We start from the raw sequence: 16,002 nt of genomic DNA, 5'->3' as shown, positions 1-16,002 counted from the left end.
ATCGTTAATATCCTTATAACTAATAATCTTTAAAACTTGCTATTTATCTTCTTTCTATCCTCTATATATGTCTACTTTATAAACTAGTAGCTTAATATTCCTATATACTGGCTTTAGCATTATAATGTGCTATATAGGGTAGATCTTTATCTTAGCTAGTAGGTTTAACTTAAATATAACTAGTAAAATCCTTTATATAATTTTAAAAGGTCCTAGTCTAACGTAGTCTAACTTTTTACTTAGTCGTTAACTCTTAAAATTTTTATATAGTAGCTACACTTTATCTCCCTCCTTAAGATCTGGTCCCTTAGATCTCTTAGTATTATAATACNTTTTTATTCTCTCTTATACTTTCTTTACTAATTCTATAAGGTCTATATAAAGATTTATTAATATCTCTATTCTTTCTTTAGCTATACTACTTATTTTCTTTACTTATTATAGTAATAATAATATTCTTAGCTTATATCTATAATTTGCCTTAAATAGTAATATGCCTATTCCTTCCTATAGTGTTATATTGTATATAAACTATATAACTAGTAATAGCGATACCTAATTATTCTATGCATAATTAATATAATATCTTAGATACTATTCTAGCGTTTAATTTAATCTTTTTATTTAACCGTCTGTCTGTGGATAATATACGGTAAAAGTTACTACTTAAACTCCTTACTCCGCTAAGAATACCTCCTAAAATACTGCTATAAATCTTAGATCTCTATCCGATATAATCTTACTTAGTGCTCCGTGTCTTATAAATACTTCTTTAACATAGATTTTAGTAATATCTTCCGCTAAGATTTCTTCTATACATGCTATAAAGTAGCCCTACTTAGTTAACTTATCCACTATTACTAAGATTATATTATAATCTTGTCCGGTAATAGGATCTTTTAACTTTAGTAACTTAATAATAAAGTCCTATAATATAACCTCTTATAGTCTCTCTGGTATTTTAATAGGTTATAGCCCTCCATATAGCTTATACCTCGTTAGTTTATTTCTTTAGTAATTTAGATACTCTTTTATTACTTTTCTTATAATACTCCAGATTCTATTAATAATGTATTCTTTCTAAAGTCTTAACACTAAGCCTATTGCTCTATTATGTCCTTAAGTTATTCCCCTATAGAAACCTTCTATAAAATACTCTACTATACTTCTTAGGATATACTTCGCTTCTTAATTCTTATATATATCCATCTATAGATCTTCTAGCTATGCTTTTAGAATTTTCTATACCTAAAAGCTTTCTAGTATCTTATAGACTTTTCCTAGTTTATTATCCTCTTAAGTTGCTACTAGTTTAGGGTAATTATATCTAATTAATCTATTCTTATCTTTACGTAGCATTACTCCTAACGGGTTTTCGTTATTTTATAGTTTAGCCTTTCTACTAAGTGCATCTGCTCTTACATTCTTAGTTCCTTTAGTGTACTAAATCTTAAAATAGTATTCTATAAGCATCTCTGCCCATCTAACCTATTTTTAATTAAGTTCTTTTATTATTAGAAACCCCGTTAGGTTCTTATAATCCGTCTTAACTATAAATAGTTTCTCTATACCTTATAAGAATGCTCTCTATTCCTTAAGTGCTGTAACTATACCTAATAACTCCTTATTGTAAACGTTATAGTTTAACTCTAGTAGTGTTATCTTTCTACTATAGTATACTACTAGATGCTATACGTCCTTATACTTCTATAGTAAATATACTCCTAGTACATAGTCTAATACGTCCGTTTTTACAACCGTATCTAGTCCTAGTTAATAGATTTTAAGGATTAGCTCTTAGGTAAATAACTCCTTAAGTTCCTTAAACAACTTCTTTTACTTATCTCCCTATACCTATAGTTCCTCTTTCTTTATAAGCCTAGTAAATGGTTTAATATTCTTTAACTACTATGCTATAAACCTTCTATAGTAGTTACAAAACCCTAAAAATAACCTTAACTATATTACGTTCTTTAGTTTTTGCTAACTTACTATAGCTTTAATCTTCTTTAGGTCTATACTAATATAACCTAGTTTAATAATAAATCTAACGAAATTAGTCTTCCTTGTGAAGAACTTGTATTTCTTAATTACTACTAGCATCTATTCTTCTTATAGTCTCTTTAAGACCCATTTAACGTGTTCCCTATATTCTTCCTTAGTTATTAAGTAGATAATAATAATATTAAGGTATACTATAACAAACTTATTAAGGTGTTCTCTTAATACACTATTAATTTGTTTCTAAAACGTTACGGGTGTATTTATTAATCCAAATTGTATAACTAATAGCTTATATAGTCCTTTTCTTAACCTAAAGGCTGCCTTCTATTTATTACCTTCCTTAATTCTAATTTAATGGTATGCCCATCTTAGATCTATCTTTGTAAAGATTTACGCATTACCTATCCAATCTTAAATTTCGCTAATTAAGGGTAAAGGATATTTATCCTTTTAAGTAATGCTGTTTAACTATTTATAGTTAATGCATAACCTAAGCTTTCTATTTTTCTTTAGTATAAATAGTACTAGATATCCTGCTAATAACTATAATGGCCTAATATATCCCTTTTATAAGTTCTCCTAAACAAACTCTTTAAGTACGCTTAACTCCTCTTAAGTAAGCTTATAGGTTAGAAAGAACCTTAGACTTATTCCTAGTTCTAACTCTATTTTATAGTCCTATGCTATATAATCTACTAGCTTCTTACTTTCTAATAACTATAGCTTTTTGCTATACTTGTGGTATCTCTTTAGTATATAACTTAAGCCTTACTTAGTCTCTTTATATATCGCTCTAACTTAGTACTATACTAACTTAGTTTACTATCGCATCTTATAGCGTTAAGTATCCCTAATATTAACCTAACCTGTAATCTAATTAATCCTTAGATTGTATTCCTATAACTAAGGCATGCCTAATACTGCCTTATCCTGTCCTAATAGTAGGATATTAAAAAACATCTTAATTTGTCTTCCTTTAATGGTTATCTAAATAGGTCCTATTTTAAGATTAATAATCCCTCCTCCATAGGCTATTAGATCTCCTAAAATTATAACTAATAGGTAAAGTTGCTCCTTCTGTCTATAAGGTAATCCTATTTTCTTAACTGCTACTAGTAAGATATGGTTTTGCGTTACTCCACTATCTATTAGCGCTTTAAACTACTAATCTTACTAATTAACTTATGAATTTAGGTGTTGTCCTTAAATTCCTTTAAGGGTCTAAGGCTCTATTACTAGCTCCCTTTGGTTCTATAGGCCTCTACTTTTCCTAACTATTGGCTACTTAATCCTATTATACTTAGCTCGCTCTTTAGCTAATGCTTAGTTCGCTTTTTATCTTTAATATACTATAAATACGTATTCTCTAGGTATTTTTACTACTATTATCCATCTAAGCATTCTTCTATAAGGAATCTTCCTAGTTAAAGTATTAAGTCTCCTTCCTCTTAAACTTCTGCTAGATGCTATCTATGCATATACTTAGCATTCCTGTACTATTATTTATCTATTATCTAATATATCCTTACAGGGTATTTCTAATTCTTTTCCTTTGGATTCTTATGCATTTCGTATATATCGTCTATATATATAATCTATAATAGCGTATAGTATACTAGGTGCTTTAGGTTAACTCTTAGCTCGTCTTTATCCTTAAGTTTAAACCTTTATTATGCTAATCTAAACGTTATAACTTCGTTTATAGGTACTAAGATGCGTCTCTCGCTTCTCTAATCCTCTAATTATTCCTTTAGATCCTTTAACGTTATAATTAAGGCTCCTTTAATGTAAGTTATAGCCTTTTTTATAATTGGGTGATCTTAAATAACTTTTTTATCCAACTATATATAGAAATCTTCCCACTCATTGTTGTGTCGCTGCCTATACCACTTTTAGTACAGCTACTGGAGTGTATACGGCTTGTCCGTAAGGAAGTATCTTCTTATTACTATATTGTAATAGCCCTTAGTATATTGTTCTTTAAATCTAGTAAAGATCCCTAAATCCTCTTTATCTTCTAGTTTAGTAAGCCACTTAGCTCTTAATATGCCTGCCCTAAGCCTATTGGTAATCCTTCATACTAGCGCTCTGTCCCTAGTACGTCCTAATATACTAGATCTCTTATCTAGTTTCTATTCTTACTATACAATAATTTATTACCTAAATTCTTTTATAGTTTCTTTTAGTTTACGTCTTATACTTAGATCCTTAAAGTCTTTCTACTTCTTAATCTTGGTATCGATATTTTAATCTTTAGGCTAAACACTATATTCCCCTAGTAAGTCTTCTAGGTCTATATGTCTATCTCCTAGTCTAGTTGCTATTTACGCTGTAGATTCTCTAATCTATAAAAAAGCCTCTTACCTCTTATTCGTGGGTGTCTTTATTTATACTCTAAATTCTTAACCCTTTTAGATTCTTAATCCTGAGCTTACTTCTATCTTAAGCTTTACTCCAGCCTTAGTCCAACTAGGCTTTACTAGTGTTCTTATCTCGTCTTAAGAGTCTTAAATCTCACTTATCTNNTCCTAAGAATCTTATACCTTTAGGAAACTTCGTCCTAAGCTTATTTGTATATTACTAAACTAAGCCACTGCCCTACTCTATCGGTTATTATCTATTATAGGTCCTTAAGCTTACCTCATCTCGTCTTAAGAATCTTGGTTATCTTATATCTTATCTTAAGAATCTTAAGCCTTTGGCCTTTTGCCTTTATTAAGTGCCGAAGTAGTTCGCTGCCCTACTTCTCTTACGTCTTATAAAGTAATAGATATTATATCTAGTGGGGTCTTAATCCCTACTAATGTTCCCTATTCCATAGTAGAATTATCCTTTACCTCTTATATAATATCTCTTAGGTTTATATACTCCTAGTAAGCTACCTTTATTGCCTTATTAGTACGAAATATTTCGCCTATATTAAATTTATCGTCCTTAATATCCAATCTATAAACTAGTTTATTAGTTCCTCTATATTCTATAGGTGCTAGCTCTTATAGCTAATAGCTTACGCTATACTTAGCGTCCTTATAAATTTGGTATACGTTGTTATAACAAAACATAAAACTTTTAATTAAACACTCTTTTGTTCCTTGCAGTATATTATTGTCCCTTTATACGTATATATTGTCTGCTAGTCTTATGCCTTTTACTATATAGTAACTCTAACTACTTCTACAGTCTCTAATATAATAACCCTATTTTCCGCAATTTATATAAGCTCCTTCTTTAAACTATTTTTCTTGCTATAGAGTCCGCCTAAACGTCTTTTACTACTAAAATCCCTAGTTCGGCCTCTACTCCTTAGACCTTTAATTACTTAATCCTTATCCTCTAGGTTTCTATAATTTCTTATTCTATTTCCTAAATTCTTTAGTACTACTTAAGTCTATTAGCTCTACGCCATACTATAGTTTTTAACTTAGCTTTAGTCGTTGCGTACTTTACGCCTTATATAACTATAGAACTTTATTCTAGCCTCTCTTAGCCTATTCCCTTTGGTAGATCTAATTATTAATTTTAATCGCTTAATCTATTAGTTCCCTTAGGGTGTCCGCATCTTTTATTAGGATAATTATATTTTAGACTTTAGCCTTAAGTCCTTACTTATACTGTGCTATAAGCGCCTTATCATTCTACTTAACTTACGTCACTAATGTCTGGAACTGCGTTATATACTTAATTACTAAGGTTTATTACGTAATATTTTAGAGTTTTCTTTTTACTGTGGTTACTGCCTCCGGGTCTCTAAATATCTATATTAGTTATTCTGTAAACCCTTTTTAGCTTACAAATATAAACCATACTTCTTAATTAGTGGTCGTTATGCTATTCGCTTGTATTTCCGTAAGGTAAAGCTTAAACCACTTAAGTGCCCTTCCTAATAGGAATAGTCCCGTATATGCTATTTAATCTATAGGTATTAGTAGCTTTGCCCCTTTTTGCGTAACTTTAAAGTGTATTTATATAAGGAATCCTTTAAGTTTTAATCTTTCCCCTAAGTACCTTTTAATTAATAGTAGCTTAATCTTTGCTACTCCTATCCCGTTAATCCTATTTTCTAACGTTATATTATTTTCTATTAACTAGTCAACTATCTCTTATAGTTGTCTAACCGTTATAGGTTACTATAAGTTAGTGTCTGCTATACTAGTGTCGTTACCTAATCTTAAAGTAGTTGCCGCCGTCAATAGCGTTATAGCTAGTGCTTTTAGTGGCATATTGTTTAACTTTATTAATACTATAACCTTAGTAGTAAATGTATAATAAAGCCTTGTAGCAGGAACTACGGTGAACTTATTAATAGGCTAGGTATATAGGTAAATAAGATATTAACAACGTAATAATAACTGGTAGAGTGGTTGCCTAATAGATTAACTCTAATTATATTCTAAGATTTACTATAAAGAAGAGAACTATCTAGGTAGGGACTATGGTCCTTTAAATACATAACCGCACTCCTAAGAAATCCCCTTAGTATGTAAGGTACGTATACTCTATCTGCTCTGTTATAGATCCTATAGATTATATAGATTATATAGATCACGTCATGTAACCTTAGTTACTATTCCTCATTACATGGCTCTATCGGCTCCATCCTAGACCGTGCTTGTATTAACCAACTAGCTTCCTTTAACTCCCTTCTAAGTAGTCGTAACATTGTACTTAAAGCGTTCGTAATAAAAAATATTTTTTTAAGCTAATAATATTAGTTCTTTTAAATATAAAGGGTAAAAAATATTATAAATACCCTTAGAATTTATAATAGTTTTTATAAAATATAAGATCTAATATAAAGAGAGTAAATAGTTTTAATATATATATATATATATAATTATTATTATTATTAAAAGTAATAAAAGCTAGTATATAATAATAAATATATAAAATATATTTATATTTATATTTAAGCCTTATTTATATATATAAAGATATATAGTTTTTAGTTATAATAAAGTAGCTTAAACTACTAAAATCATATTTAATAATAATTCTTAATATATTTTAATTATATATAGCTAGAATAGGTTTGTAATTAGTTATAAATATATTCTAAACGTATTAGAAACATGTTTTAAATATATTAGAAAAAACTTATTATTTACCTTTATAGGATTTTATTTTAGTTTAAATAGGCTTTATAAATAGCTTAAACTATTAAAATTACTATAAAATAAGCTATAAATAGCCTATATAGCTCTTTAAGGTAATAATTATTATATAAAAAATATTTTTATAATAGATTTAAGATAGATATATAAGAAAAGATAGGGTGGATGGTAGGGTCAGTTTGGGAGGGGAAGGGTGGGGTTTGGTGTGGCGGGCGGAGGTTTCGCCTATCGGGCCGACCTTTTAGCGTGGTCTGGCCGACCTATACGCACTCCTCTAACGCTAGACCGCAGCTCAAGAGGTATACTATGTTGCGTTATTATATCCTGTTATGCGTAGAACCGATACCCCCGTACATGTACTAGCATACTAGCAGGGAGGGCGTCTGCCCCGTACGTGTTACCCCCTTATAGTCTAGTACAAGATACACCACACGCATACCTTTGTAACAGTTTGCCAGGGAGGATATTCATCTCGGACTTTCTTTTAATCGAATCCTAGTCTTTCGTTTAGCTAGTTCCCGCTGTAAGGCGGCCCCTACGGCCCACCGAACGAAGCCCCGGAGCCCTAATGGCTGCTTTAACCCCTAAACGCGTATCAGCAACACCACCTCTAGACCCGCTAGTAGCTCCACTAAGACGTACAAAGAAACCAAGCGCGAAGGTGCAAGAGGCCCAGCAGTCGCTAAGGACACGAGCCTAAATATTAGCATAGTTTAAATAGCAGACAACCGCACTATAAACCAGACTATAAGCTACACAGTATATACTACCTCTATTCCCTACAGTAAGAGTCTCTACCTTACCCGAACGTAAAGGAGGAGGTATTAATTATAACGAATTTTATTAACTTATCGAAAGCCTTAAAGAAACTATAGTATAGTAGAGCAATATTATTACAAACCAGAATAGCATTATTGAGAGCATTAGAAATAACCTTATAGACATTAAATCGGAACAGCGAAGCCTTAAAAAGCAAAACGCCGAACTCTAAAAGGCCATCTAGTCCTTATAAGCGCAACTAAATACTCCCTTAGCTCCAATATAATTATAGGCATTAGTAGCAGCCAGTGGAGGTATAGCAGGGTTAGAGATAACCTTGCCATAAACGATAAGCGCTAGGAACCCTAAGGAACCTAATTAGTAGCTAGTAATAGACGTTAGCTAAGCGGGTTTAGAGGCAATAGAGAGGGTAGCTACTACTAAAGCAGTAAAGTAAACTATTGCGTAAGGTATAAAGGATATTAAGGGGCTTACAGGAGCTATACTTAAGGACTTCTGCGTATAGCGAACAAGCGACAGCGCGAGCATTATTAGATTCTCGGTGGAAAAAGATAAAGAAGCTACGTTTAGGCAAACAACTGCTTAATAGCTTAAACCGCATATCCCTAGGGCGAGGCTTGTCGGACCTAAGTAGTATACAGTTAAGGCGGACTGGGTTAAAGTACCTTTAGCGATAGACATTAACAGCGGAAAAGTAAGTAAGTTAGCTATAGAGCGCTTTAGGGTAGAGAATAGGGTAGAGGTATGCATAATAAGATAGCTAGGACAACCAAGGCCGCGCGGCTAGCACGCGTCGGTGATTATTAAAGTGGCAGTAAAGGAGGATATAGAGAAGCTGCTTACGTCGGACAACGTATTATTTGGGGGAGGCGCGATTATTATATCACCATTTAAGGAGCAACGCACCCCTATAGCATGCTATAAATGCAGAAGGTTTGGACATAGGGCTAGAGACTATACGCGACCTAATACGTGCGAAATGTGTGGGCGGGAAGGCCATCTCCGGTATAAGACGGTGAATCTACACTGCGTGAACTGCTAGGGTCCTCACCAAGCCTTATACTGTAAATGCCTAGCATACAGGAAAGAGATGGACAGGATTCTTGTACGACAGCGCTATAAATAGAGAACTTTAGATCCTTTAGGCGAATATAAAGAAGTGTAGGGAGGCGCAGCATGCGCTATATAATAACGAAGCGCTGGCGGACTTCTACTTTATTCTAGGCCAGGAGCCTTACTGCTTTCTCTTAGATAGGGAAGTGGTGCTGGCTGGCTTAAATCCCTAGTGGATGAGGTTCGTCCCAATGGGCAGGCAGCAGCGGTATCCCCTAGTTAGGTTATATATCTGGGCATCTAAAGAGCTGGTAGCTACACAGCTGTAGGTAGATTTAGCAGACATTATGGCGGTGGTAGCGCACGTTGGCTAAAGAAGACTTATAATTGTGTTGGTATATATTCTAGATAGATATTTAAGGAGAACCAAGGAAGAGAACCTAGAGGAGCTCTCTAGCAGACTAGAGATAATTAATAGGCTAATCTAGGGTGAACTATTACGCGACCTATATACTAAGGTAGTAATCGCAGGTGACTTTAATCGGCATAATCCACTATAGGGAGGAAGTTATATTAGTACTATATTAACGTAGGAAGAAAGCGCGCTAATTATTAACTTTATGGCGGACTGGTTACTCTAGAGCCTACTTCTAGTGGGAATACCTACGTTTAAAAGCGACGCGGGGCGAATATTAACAATTGACCTTATGCTTGTAACCCCGGGCCTAGCAAGTGAATTAGCAAAGTGCGCTATCTAGGAGTATAAGTACAGATCAGACTATAGAGCTATCTACACTAGCTTCTGGGTTGATATAGACACGCAGGAGAGCTAGGAGAGGCTGCTTATTAAGAATGCAAACTGGGATAAGATACGAGAAGACGTGGAGCGATAGAAAGAGATGGGATTCCCTATAGAAGATATAGACGAAATGGTTAACTGCCTTAATAGGTGGGTTAACAAAGCCCTTAAAGTATACTGCTAACGGGCCAGACTATTACCGTATATGAAAAGATGGTGGAACGAAAACCTTATAACGCTGAGGAAGTTATACATATACTAGAGAAATAGGAATAGCGTAATGTAGAGGTAAGGAAGGGATGACCCTAAGCTATATAATGTCGTAGTAAGAGCGAAGAAGCTCTTCTATAGGACTATTTAGCGACATAAGAAGCTCCATTAGGACAAATTCCTTAGTAATAGTGACAATATATAGAAAGCATTAAAATACCTTAATCCGCAGGCTATATCCGCGTTCGCTAGAATACCACTAATTAAGAAGGATAAAGGATAGGGAGAGGTTATTACGGAGAACCACAATATTGTAAGAGAACTATTCCAGGTATTCTTTCCGGTCCCGCCGCCGTGCGAATAAGAGGAGGAAGCTATAACTAGCTATAACTAATTGCCATAGGAGCCTATCGCCAAACACGAGGTTAAGGCAGCTATATTTAGGGCTAGCCCAGATAAGGCTCCTAGAAGGGACGGCCTACTAGCCAGGGTATAGTAAGAGCTGTGGCCCGTACTAAGTAGTGAGATTACTACTCTCTTTACCAAATTACTTAAGACAGGAAAGGTACCCTAGGAATGGAAGGTAGTAAAAATTATACTACTGTAGAAGCTAAAGCGGGGGGACTATACAGTAGCAAATAACTATAGGCCGATCTCCCTCCTCTTAACGCTAGGAAAAGCACTTAAATCGCTAGTGGCGGAGAGGATAGCATACCTAGTAGAGGAACACAGCCTACTACCTAAGACGCACTTTGGAGCTAGGAAGCAAAGGTTAACAATATATACGCTATTATATCTCTATAAGGACGTATTTAGAGCATAGAGAGAAAAGAAGACGCTGTCTCTAGTATTATTTAATATTAAGGGTGCGTATAATAATATAGCCATAGAGCCGGAAATTAGGAGATTATAGCAGCGTTAGATACCTTAGACGATTATATAATAGGTACAGGACTTTTATACAAACCGTTAAGCCTATATCCTAGTTAACGGATACATATTAAAGGTACAGGCGCTTCCGCAGGCGGGTCTCCCGTAGGGATTAGCACTAGCCCTAATACTCTTTCTATTCTTTAACGCGGATCTTATATAAAGCGTACCCAGAAATAGTAGCTCCATAGCCTTCGTTAATAACTACTTGGTATAGATTATAGGCCCTACGGCGGAGGAAAACACGCAGATTATCTAGGGCGAGATTATACCAATGCTTAAGAAATGGGAGAGGACCAGTGGAGCCCAATTTAAAGTAAAGAAAACGTTATTTATCCACCTTACTAGATATAAAGAAGTAGGCAGGGATGCTACCACGCCGCTCTAATTTAAAGGAAAAGGGATCCCCCCAACTTAGGAAGTTAAAATCCTTAGGGTAATCCTTAATAAGGAGCTACGGTTTAAGGCGCACCTAGTAAATAAGGCAGGCAAAGCCACTAAGGTGGCGCTAGCGTTGCGCAGATTAAAGGGACTGTAGTTTAAGAGCGTTAAGCAGCTAGCTAAGAGCTCGGTTTTACTAGTAGTAGACTACGCGTCGCTAATATAGTACCCGCTTGCGATATAAGAGTTAATATAGCTCCTCTAGTAGGCGCAGAGGATTATAGCATAAGCTATTATTAGGGGGTTTTGCTCTGTTGTCCTGCTAATAGCGGAAGTAAAAGCTGGCTTGCTCCCTCTTAAGCAAAGGCTGTATAACCAGGCTATCGTGTTCTAGGTGTTAATCTATAAACTAGGTAAATTATATCCTTATTAGATAATTTAAAGATAGAGGCTCTATAAACGGCACCGATTGCCACTCTAGAGGATAGTAGAGATGTGCGAGGATATCTAGGTAAATAGGGTGCTGGAGGTTAAACCGTATACATGCCTACCGTAGGTGGCTAAGCCTAATGTAGTAATATATAAGGACGAAGATTATGCTTAAGCTATTATTAAAGACTATAAGCTAGGGCAGGTTAATATATACGTTAATACATCGGTGCGCAATAGTAGGGCAGGAGTTGGTGTGTATGCTACGCTATCTAAAGCAACGCTTTTAAAAACGGTGGCGAGCTCTAATTAGGCCAACGCCTACCTTATAGAGCTTCTAGCAATCAGCGAGGCAGCTAACTGGCCGTGGGACCCTACGTGCACGGCTGTTGACTAAGTAGGTTTTCCAATACCTGCATCTAGTATAAGAATATTCTCCGACTTATAATTAGCGTTGCTGTTAGTATAGAGCTAAAGGGCTGGAGCCTACCAGGAAATAGTCGTAGAGATCTTAAAGAAGCTTTGGCTAAATAATGTCACGCTATACTAGATTCCAGGCCACTTAGGATTTATAGGAAATAAGAAGGCCGACAAGCTTACCAAAGCAGCAACAAGACTAAAGAGCGAGGAGCCACTATAGAGAGACGGCCTCCTATAGTACCTTATAACGTAAGCGTTAAAAAGAGTTAAGATAATAATAGGACCGCTTCTATCGGGAAGATCTAATACGGGCAAGTTTACAAGAAAGATTAACGCAGCACTCCACCTTAGAAAGGCTGCAGGATTATACCAGCAGCTAATTAGCTTAGAAGCTGCTATCCTTACGCAGCTATAGACCGGTAAGTTATTTCTAAAGGAATATCTCCACAAAATTAATGCATCAGAGACGGCGTTATACAACTACGGGCTTATAGAGTTAATACAGCACTTCCTCTTCTTTTGTAGGAGGTGGGCGCAGCAAAGGATTAAACTAAGAGAGCAACATAGAGATTAATTTGGGGATCTATTATATGTATTAGGAGGCTACTTACGCAGACAAAAAGGAGGCAGGAATATTAACGGCCTAATTAAGCGCTAGAAGCCAGATATTAGCGTAGTTAAAGCTACAATTAAATTTATAAAAGAGACTAGACGTTTATACCTAAGCGTATAAGATATAGAGAGTATAGAAGCCGACATTAATAAGCGAAGACTCTTAAGAATTTCTCCTCTAATTATCTAACCGAATACACCGCGAGCCTCCTCTANACGTGCCTNNACTNGTNCNTNGCCAATNAAGAAGCGCANAACGCTAGAATAGCCCTNCGGACACAANGCATCGAAAACTACTTACTTAGGCTCGCCTCTAAACTCTAACTTTCTTTAATAGTAACACATTACTTTCCTTTATTTTTTCCTTAGTTGAGTATAGTGTTAGGTAATAGATATATAGTTCTTATAGTTGGCTTCTAAACTAGAGCAAGCATGTTAATGGTAGGAAGTATTTAGTTAGCGCTCTGTAACGGCCCATACCCTAGATGGTGCATGGCCATAATAGAATATACATACATACATATATACATACGTAGTCCAGTGTATAGAGTCTACTTATCATCGAACACTCCAGGCCCCAGCCCCATTAGCCTCCTTCGCTTTAATCTTTGCATCATGGCACAGAGTCATGATCGCCAGGGCTGGCACCCCCATGGGTAAATCCCATGCAGTCATGAATTATATCTCCAAAAATAATCCGTAATACTTGAGCCACAAGTTTCACAAAGCGGAGATCTGATAATACGTTCACTATGGCTTCTCGAAGCTCGCGATCACCCTATAGAGACTTGCCGGGCATCTCTCCAGAAATTCCACCTGAAAGGTACGACCCATTCGATCCTCCTTTTGACCCTGTCGAAATGCAGAATTTCTCTACGCCCTCATGGGAACCCCGGGTGTTAGGTGAGGGACCTCAAGAACCCCAAGAATCTCAAGCAGGCCTTTCACGAACGAGATCCGGGGCGTCTTTCGTATCGTCTCTCACAGGAGAGAGCTCCGGCCAAGCCGGTTACGCGCCGATTCCTCCCGCGCATTATTCAATGAGTCGAATGCCACCTCAAAAATCCGTCACCAGCTCTGGTAACACGTTCGGAACCGGCATAACACCCTCAAAAACGATAGATCCGGATACGCAAGCGTTGGTGGAGCGGAGAGCAGGGGAAATTGCGCAATGGCATATACACTGGGAAACACCTGCTATTATACTAGTACTCTTTGTGGCGGGCCTTATGGGTGCTGTTGGGCATCATCTCTTTTACACGCATTTGGACGGCAAACCAGCAGTGGATCAGCTGCTAATGATCCGGTATGGAACGGCGCTGGCTTTCTTCACCAAGTCCACACTCGTGGGGTCAGTTGTTATGAGTTATAGGCAGCGGATATGGCATACCTTCAGGAAAAAGGCTATGACAATCAGCGCAATTGACGGACTCTTTGCAGTCACGGAAAATCCGACAGAGTTCAGGAAGTGGGAGATGCTTCGGAATGCGAAACTTGCATCTTTTATGGCGGTGGCTAGCTGGCTCATTCCTATTGCCGCAGTCTTGTCACCTGCCTCTTTAACGTCGGAAGTCAAAATCGTGACAAACAACACGCACTGCCCAGAAGTTGCGAGTCTCAATTTCACTCATGAGTCCGTATACAACTTCAGAAATGGGGGCTACTACCCAGGATCATCGTTGGTCTACTACAACAGTACGGACGTCAACGCGACGCAACCGGGCTGGTTTGACTATTACGATCAGCCGTCGAAAATCGCGAGACGGCTTACCATCACAAGCGCATACCTCCAGAAACCAGTAAGCTACCCCGATGCAGCTCTTCAATCATGTGGCGACGGATGGAACTGCACCTATACTATATCATTCCAAGGTCCTGGATATAACTGTGAGGAAGTGGCTAATTCTACGAACCCGAATAATGAAGGACTGCTTGCTATGCACGCTCCCTTTAACACATCGTCTCTCGCGCCAGCAGGAACCTTTATCTATTTGTCGAATGTCGATATGGGAGAATATGCCAATCCGCAAACTCCCACCAACAGTAGTGGTGAGCCTGCTGAAGGACCACCTTACCCCGAGAACCTAGGTGTATTTCTAGCCGAGCCAGTATTATGGATTGGCTACAGCATAAATACCACCATACCGTATGACCCGTCCTCGCCGTATTACTCACGCTGGGGTGCGGTACATGAACCGAAAATGTTCAAGTGCACGCATTACCAAACCAACTACACCTTGGAACAGCGTTATAAGGATGAGATTCAGAACTCGGTAGTCAAAAACCGCACATTCATCTCTCCAATTGTCGACACTACCGTCAGTCCGAACCCTGAGAATAAGAGTGATCTGATCATCACCCCTAGCAACAACTACGTACGCCCGACTACAGATGTTGGCAAATATAAGCTGACCGCCGCCTACCACGCCATGGGGTCACTTCTCCGCAATTTCCTTCGCGGCACCATTAACCACGACTCTAAATATCCCCTCACCACGTCCGACATCTCAGAGACTCGTCTGATCGACTCCCGCACATCCTACCCTGTATCTGAACTCATGGGGAGCCTCCAATCATTCTACGAAGACATGATCATCACTCTGCTTAGCGAGCCGCACCTCATTGTTGCCTCGTCAGATTCTGTTCTGTGCGAAAAAACTCGGAGCGTGAACGTTTTCGTCTACCACGCCGAGGGCCTCTGGATCGGCTACGCGATCGTTGTCGTGTTCACTTTTGTCTTCCTGGTCGTTGGCGCCTGGTCGATCCACCAGAACGGCGTCGCGAGCGACACGCAGTTCAGCCGCATCATGGTTACGACACGCAATCCGACCATTGATCGACTGAGCGTTGGCGCTTGTTTGGGCGGCGACCCCTTCCCTCCGGAGCTGATCAAGACAAAACTGAAGTTCGGAGTTCTGCTAGAGGATGAGGAGGCACTGAATGTTGCAAGCAGAGGAGAAGGTCCGCTTGGGAGAGTGGAGCACTGCACGTTCGGGACGACCGGAGAGACCAAAGAGATTGTTAAATATGGGGTCTATGCGGGGTTGAAGAGATGGAGGAAGGGCGGGAAGGAAAACGCATTGAATGCGGAAGAGAAGGAGGGTCTTCTAACGAATCATGATTGACGAACGCAAAGTAGCCGTCTGAACGAATTTCTTAGGGCTGGTCCTCTGAAAATCGTTTGTCCTCCAGCTGAGGCGCGACTCATCTGGTTAACGCCACTCTCACGCGCCACGCATCCCAGGCAAGCTTTCGAAGGTTTCCAGAGCGAGT

General features: G+C 37.6%; 1 protein-coding gene across 1 annotated transcript; it reads left to right on the top strand.

Annotated features, from left to right (window-relative positions):
- Positions 1 to 13,589: 13,589 nt before the first annotated feature.
- Positions 13,590 to 15,854, top strand: K441DRAFT_687108 (uncharacterized protein; the record flags this gene model as incomplete). The annotated part of the gene is made up of 2 exons (XM_067652064.1): positions 13,590 to 14,075; positions 14,106 to 15,854. 2 exons carry the CDS (start codon positions 13,590 to 13,592, stop codon positions 15,852 to 15,854), a joined length of 2,235 nt encoding a protein of 744 aa, XP_067504004.1.
- Positions 15,855 to 16,002: the final 148 nt, after the last annotated feature.

The sequence above is a fragment of the Cenococcum geophilum genome, assembly GCF_001692895.1.
Source record: "Cenococcum geophilum 1.58 unplaced genomic scaffold K441scaffold_21, whole genome shotgun sequence".
In the NCBI taxonomy this organism is placed as follows: Eukaryota; Fungi; Ascomycota; class Dothideomycetes; order Gloniales; family Gloniaceae; genus Cenococcum; species Cenococcum geophilum.
The sequence above is the reverse complement of the archived record's forward strand: the minus strand, read 5'-3'. Positions and strand labels throughout refer to the sequence as shown.